The 7,359-nt window shown below is 40.9% G+C and overlaps 1 protein-coding gene across 1 annotated transcript; it reads right to left on the bottom strand.

Annotated features, from left to right (window-relative positions):
- Positions 1 to 1,033: 1,033 nt before the first annotated feature.
- LOC308098007 (inward rectifier potassium channel 2-like) lies at positions 1,034 to 6,760 on the bottom strand. The gene is made up of 2 exons (XM_080446222.1): positions 6,589 to 6,760; positions 1,034 to 3,383 (listed from the first exon to the last, which is right to left on the bottom strand). The coding sequence occupies exon 2, from the start codon at positions 3,135 to 3,137 to the stop codon at positions 1,809 to 1,811; it is 1,329 nt and encodes a 442-aa protein (XP_080302348.1). The 5' UTR covers positions 3,138 to 3,383; positions 6,589 to 6,760; the 3' UTR covers positions 1,034 to 1,808.
- Between the last annotated feature and the right edge of the window lie 599 nt (positions 6,761 to 7,359).

Raw genomic sequence — 7,359 nt, 5'->3', positions numbered from 1 at the left:
TTGGCTTTAATTAATAACAAAGCTTCCATTTTTATGGGGATTTTTTTTTCTTTTTAGGAAGAAAGTGCACCATAGCTTTGGATCACACACTTAACAAATCATGCTCATCTACTGTTGGAAATAAATAATAACATAGGTTGTATGTACCATCATATTTAAACTGGATACTTTAAAAGACAAATAATACATTTTGGCTCCTAGAATTCATTCTAACCATACAATATGTAACTTAGCAGCACTTGTCATCCACATTCATATCCAGATCAAGGCTTCTCTTCCTGAGACACTGACTGCTGTCACATTATGCCAGTGAACCATATTATTGCACTATAGAACCTGGACACTTGAAGTGCATTCTGTAAATCAAATCATTGCTTATACTCTCTCCTCATATATTGCACCGTGTGCCGGGTCGAACCTCAAGTTTGCCTCCATTGGGGCTGAGAATTGTGTTAAGGCTCATATTTCAAAAGCTACACTCCTACACAAGGAAAAGATGGTTTAAACAGCATAGTCTACAGTATATGTGCTAATAATCTTTGCAACAAGACCATTTCTCACATACACACGTACGCACACTTGCACGCAATTGCAATACACAAAAACCATTTACTGTATCAAAGACCAGAGAATTTGCTCTGCTAGGAGACCAGCTCATCAATATAACGTCTGCCTGTACAGTTACTTTTGTTGGGAGTTTAACAAGAAAACTCTTGTAGGCTATCAAAAAGAGATAGTTTGCTTCTGGACGTGGAGCAGGTACGCTTCCTCTGGTTGCCTGCAAGAAACAGCACTAAGTTTAAAAAAAAAACACAAATAGTGAGAATATTGGCACTCCAAAATGTTTAATGCAAGGCCTGACTCAAGATGCACATTCTTTTATTATGCTACATCAGGCTGATGCGCTTCAGCCGGAGCCTTCATCAGAGCATGCTCTGATCATGCTCTGGCTGAAACGCACGTATACAATATGTGTATCTGAGTCAAGCCTTCATTTTAATTTTGTTTGTTTGTCTATCCTCACTTTTGTGGGTTTTTTTTTTAACTTAGAGATCGTTTACTCATGATTAAATAAAGACTAAATTCTACTTGCATTTGAAAAACAAAACTCTTTTGAGATATGTACCTTTTAATGCAAGTTGAATTTGGTATTCTTTCCTCTTTTAATCTTATGCTATGACTTCTCTTTTTGACTAACCAAAGCTACTATTTCCTTTTGCCGTGTGGTAAATTGAACCCACCGTAGGTTAAACTGGAATAGCAATATCCAATACCTTCTATTCATAACACTCTCATGCTAAAGTGGCCTTTAATTACTCCAGGTAATCACTGAGCTACTTCCAAAATGATGCCGCAAACAGGACGTTTAAATGTTCTAAATTTGATGTGTGCTAGTACATTCATACTGATATCTTATCTCTCTCTTTTAACAGACATTGTTTCTTTGAATGCATGCACTGCACTGTAGCTACTCTATTGACAGAGACGAAAAGCATACTATATATGCACATACTGTGTAAGAGCCATGCTACTTAATCTATCTTTTTCTCACAGCCCCATTAGACAGAGGAGATATGACCTCCCATCGGCTGATTCATCACCATTCATCTTTATCACCATAAATAATAGATCATATTGGTATTTCCGTGTAGCTTTTGTTCCTGAGCTTCTGCATAGAGAATTTCACACTCTAATCACAGTCGTATAGAAACTGTCATGCGGCAATAACAACAGCAATCAGGAGAAACGTTCACGGTAACAGTAACATACCCTGTGGTAGTATTTAACTCCCTCAAGAGACCGCACTGTCAAATTTCAGATTCTATTCTCAAGGGCCTTGTCTCTGAGCTCACTGAGTCCTCGTGGTCAGAGTCAGATTCCAAGTCTATGTTTGTGTCCTCGGGCATGGCTCTCTCAATTACGCAGTTCTCCATGTCCCGTGCCTCCCTGTTTTCCTCTTCCTCAAAGTCTTCGTCCAACTCCACTTTCTCCAGAGCCACCTCGTTCTCATAACAGAAAGAGTTCCTCACACTGGAGGCGTTGGACTTTTTCTCAGCTAATTCCCTGGCACTACAGTGGGGAGTGCTGGGCACCTCGTAGGTATTGTTAAAGCGAGAGTAGTCCACCTTGTAGTAGTTCTTCTCCTCGAAAAGCACAGGCTCAAAGCGGTAGCCCCAAAGGATCTCACTGGCCACGTATGAACTCCGACACTGGGTGGTCATGGCCGTAGCCTCGACCATGCCCTCCAGGATCACCACAATCTCAAAATCCGACGTTTCCAGCTCCTGTTTGTTCATCTCATAAAAGGGGCTATCCTCATCGATCTCATGGACGATAGTAATGGGGGACACCAAGAAGATCCTGTCAACGCCGTTGTCAAAACCCACGTCGATGTCCGCTTGATCTAGGGGTATGAATTCCCCTTCAGCCGTGGTGCGTGACTTCATCAGCTGGGCCCGGACGTGCGCCTCAACCAAGTGGCTCTTCCTCAGGTTACCCACACGCCACATCAAACACAGTTTGCCGTCCCTCATCGCCACTGTGGCATAGTGGCTAAACACCAGGGTCTCGTTTCTCTTCTTGGGTTTGGCCATCTTGGCCATCACTGCACCAATGATAAAGGCATCAATGATGCAGCCCACGATGCTCTGGAAGACCACCATGAAGACGGCAATGGGGCAGTCCTCTGTGACATAGCGGTAACCATAACCGATGGTCGTCTGGGTCTCCACCGAGAAGAGGAAGGCGGCGGTGAAGCTGTCGACGTTGGACACGCACATCTGCGTCTCGTTCCCCAAGTCCCCGTAGGAGAGCGCCACGATCCAGAACATGAAACCGAAGAACAGCCAGGACATCAGGAAGGAAAGGCAGAAGACGAGCAGCATCCAGCGCCAGCGGATGTCCACGCAGGTGGTGAAGATGTCCGCCAAGTACCGCTGGCCCTTCTCGCTCATGTTGACAAAGTGCACGTTGCAGTGTCCGTCCTTCAGGACGAAGCGGTTCTGGTGCTGGTGCTGTGTGTGCACCTTTTTGACATTGCCATTGCCGTAGCCATTCGGGACGGCAATGGTGGCCAGTTTTATTCTATCCTCCTCTGAGGATACAGTGCTGTAACGGTGGCTTCGCACGCTCCCCATTATCTCTGCCTGGGAGGGCTGGGCCGCTTCCGCTTTGGAAAACAGCCTGAGTTTTTGGTAGAAACGTTGGAGAAACAGTTTTGAACGATAGCAGGGACCAAACTCAAGCAGAAAATGTGCAGGACAGGACACAATCCTTCAGGGGACAGTGGACACTGGACCTGGGCTGCTCCAGGCGTATGCACTTTAGGCGAGGGCTGATCAGTCCTCTGTCATGGGTGCTTTGGACCTCATCAGTGAAGTGGGCTGTGGAAATAACAGACAGAAAGAAAGGCTGTGTTAAACTAATTGCCAGAAACCAGAGCAAAGATCAGTGCCATGTGGGTGTGTGGTTACCTGCTGTCTAAATAATGCATTGAACACTCAAGAGATGCCTGCGTAATTCTTGCACATGTAGTTGAAAATACTGTACACAGCACATGGAGAAAATATGCAAAATCTTTTGAAGGTGCATTTGGCTTTCATTATTGGATTCAAAATATCTAACCAAGCACGCTGTCGCTGACAATGTAGGAAATTATGTTTATCCTGCTTAATGTAAGTATTAATTAAAGCAGGCTGTCCATGGGGAACTGAGTCAAATTACAGATCAAGTTCATGTTAATCCAGTCGGAGGCAGGAAAAGGATATGTCTATGCAATGGGTCTTTCTTCTGTAGATGCAAAGAGGATTGAAAACAATAATTACAGTTGCTCTTTATGAAATTCTGCATGTATCCATTATTAGACATTAAGCATATCAAGTATTATGAAAGAAACATTTTCATACTATTGCACAGTAACACCTGTACACATGCAAGGCCAAATCTAATTCAATATATTATACAACTTGTAATCATTTTGTACAGCTATTTAGAAGGGATGGTCATTCTCTATGAAAACGACAGTAACCTTCCATATTGTATGTAAGAGCGCCAAGGACAGCTATAATTATTATAAAGGCTATTGACTCGAAGTGGCCTGAGTACAGGCCATTAAAATACACCACCACAGGCGAGGCTACAATGGGCTGACATAAGGCCAGACATATTCTCCTATACTGCCAAAACAACTGTCTCTATTTTGTCTCTCAACTGTCACAGAGAGAAAGGTCAGGAAGGGAGTTTGATATGACCGCAAGTCAATTCTGTCATCATGTTAAGTAGGACGCACTGTGAGTACAGATGGAGGGTAGACCCTGTACTGTTGTCTTGATGTGATGTTTAGAGTTTGGGGGCGGCCGTAGCTTAGTAGTAGGCAGTCTGGTAAACACAAGGTCACCAGTTCGCCTCCCAGCCCCGGTCTATGTGTCAGAGTGTCCCTGCCCTGAGCAAGACACTTAACCCCTAATTGCTCCCCCTTGAGCACTCACCGTAACCATCTGAGTATAGCCATCAGCTGGGGGTGTAGCTGAAACTGAATTTCCCCTTCGGGATTGTAAGGTATCCAAGATCCAACCCTCCCAAAAAAGTACATCTCCAAAAGCACATTTGTGTGGTGTGAATGTTCTACGTTGACCATATTCTGTTATTTCATTAGGATCTGTTCTAAGAGAAACCAAAAGTAATTTGGCTCGAACATGCATCTTAATCCAGAGGGACATCATCTTTGTTTTTCTCATCTAATGATGTCACAGCTGTAGGTCAACTAGGAATAGTAACTTGCTACACCACTGCTGGGACTGTGGGGCTTCATTCATGCACTTTGTTCATATGTGCAGAGCCTGTCTATTAATACATGTAGCCAGGCTTAACAGCTTTGAATTGCATTCGCAAATGCTTTTATCAAGAACTATTGTACCAGTACTTAAAGATAGATCGGCTATTTTCTAAATATGATATACGAGGAAATGTAAATCAGGCTTAAGTTAATACTACGTCACACACATTCTCTCCAGAGTGAGGAATACTTGTTGACATTGTTGTTGATGTTGAATTATATCTCTCAGGGGAAATTGATCTAAGACTACCCAGGCTGAAGTTTAGTTAAATGCTATTTGGCCTAATTCATGGAACTAGAATGATCAACGTACTGAAACATGACTGCTGATGATCAACACAACTGCACATCTTTGAAGAATCCAGTCATACTAAACCATATAGGATCGTGCATGAGAGCAGTGGTGGAAAGTAACTAATTACATTTACTGAAGTACTGTTATGTACAATTTTTAGGTAGTTTTACTTTACTTGACTATTTCCAATTTTACTTTGTAGTTACTTTGTTGAATTATTATTACAAAAATACATTAACCACTTCAGCCCTATTCAAACTTTGGCTATTTGAAAATAGCCGATCTACAAGCTCACAACGCGTCGCATCGCGACACATTGCAAGCTATAGATCTACTATTTTCAAAAGATTTTAATACATTTTATACATATAGGATACCTTGTGAAACGGGACATTCTGCATAATGAGTACTTTTACTTTTGGTACTTTAAGTATATTTTGATTTTGATGCCAATACTTTTGTACTTTTACTCAAGTAAATTTTGATTACCGGACTTTTACTTGTAACAGAGTGTTCCTATATTGCAGAATTTATACTTTTACTCAAGTAAAAAATTGTTTAACTTTTTCCACCACTGCATAAGGGTAAACAACAACATTAGCCCCAAACTCAAGAAATGTGTATAGACCCTTGTTCACTAATAGTATTGTATTTATATGTATTTATATGTTTGGGAGGACTTGCACCTATGGCCAGACACCATTTTTTGTGTGTGATCACACATAACATATGTTTCCACTACAGGCCAACGTTTACATAGGCTGCATAGACCTGTGATTGTTTGTTTTGCTTGTGTGCTCATTTACAACTAACAGCTGAGGGAGATGGAAACTGGTTACATAAAGCTGCTCCATTTTTTATTACACAGATCAATAACTCCCAGCAGCCTGTCATCATGACCCATCAAAGCATAATCCTGAATGCTCTATTCTCTAACTATAACTGATGCAGATCATATTTTGTTACAGTTACAGAACATGTTTAGGTGATAGCTTTTTTTTTAAATTAGATATGAGATGGAATTGTTACTGTGGACCTATAAGCATAAAGTCACCATTACTTAAATTCTGCATGAGGTGCAGGACATCATCATTATCATCATTATTATTATTATTATCATTATTAGGCTATTATTATTATTATTACCCTTATTATTATTATTATTATTATTATTATTATTATTATTATTATTATTGTTGATGTTGTAAAATTGAGTTTGTAGCCTTTAACTCTGCAGAGACAAATCTCAAAGCACTTCACTAATAAGAAGAGATTATTATATTACTATATTTAATGATGAATAATTGTGTGCACCTGTGACAGAAATAGCTTTGTTTTAGAACAGATTTCATATTTATAGTGGCTGAACAATGATTAACAAATAAACAAATACGAACGGGTCGTTTGAACGCGACCATCCATCCATGTCATTAAGCCTACTGTGTAAATTGCATCTTACCTGTAGGTCTTATAGCATTAAATCTGCCGTCGCTTTATTGCAATATTTCCCATTCATCAGATAATATCCAAACTGAGTCCCCTGTCTCTCTCATGGTGTTTTGGTCGCATACAGATTAACATCAGACTTTACACATTGTGCAGTAAGTATAAGTAACCATGTGCAGCTACTGTGTGAAACAGATAGGTTGGGGTTGTAAGGGACGCACTTTAAACACACATGTTCCCACCACCGCCCCCTATCGCACTAACCGGCCAATTATAAGCCGCACGCACCTCTTGTTTAAAAGGTCTGAGCGGATGACGCGAGAAAGCCAAGCCCATACCTAGCCATGGATCACACCACGGTCGTCTGTCACGACCGTCATGGGTGAACTTCAACCTGGTGTTTGCACTTTCTCCATTTACCGGCCGCACATCTACATGCACTTTCATATTTCAAATATAAAATGCTTACCCTATGGCCACGGATGTTACAATTCTGTTCGGGTCCACAAAAGTACCCATGTCTTCTGTATTGTTCAATAAAAAGCATTTTAATCCGATTGGTGGCCATTTTCTCATAGTTAGTTGAGTTATAATCTATCAGTTATAATATATCAGAATGCAGTACACCTTCAAACCGATAGGGTCACTGGAGGAAATACGGAGAAAATGACCACTGATCAGATTAAAATGTTTTTTATTTAACAATACGGAAGATACGGGTATTGTTGAGGGCCCTTACATAATTGTAACATCCATGGACATAGAGTAAGCACTTTATATTTGA

Source organism: Gymnoscopelus braueri, assembly GCF_963280865.1.
Source record: "Gymnoscopelus braueri genome assembly, chromosome: 13".
NCBI lineage: Eukaryota > Metazoa > Chordata > Actinopteri > Myctophiformes > Myctophidae > Gymnoscopelus > Gymnoscopelus braueri.
Note: the sequence above shows the minus strand (reverse complement) of the source record. Positions and strands in the feature narration are given on the sequence as shown.

Bases quoted from the DNA above. Each gene is read 5' to 3' on its own strand.
- LOC308098007 (XM_080446222.1), bottom strand. From the start codon at position 3,137: ATGGGGAGCGTGCGAAGCCACCGTTACAGCACTGTATCCTCAGAGGAG.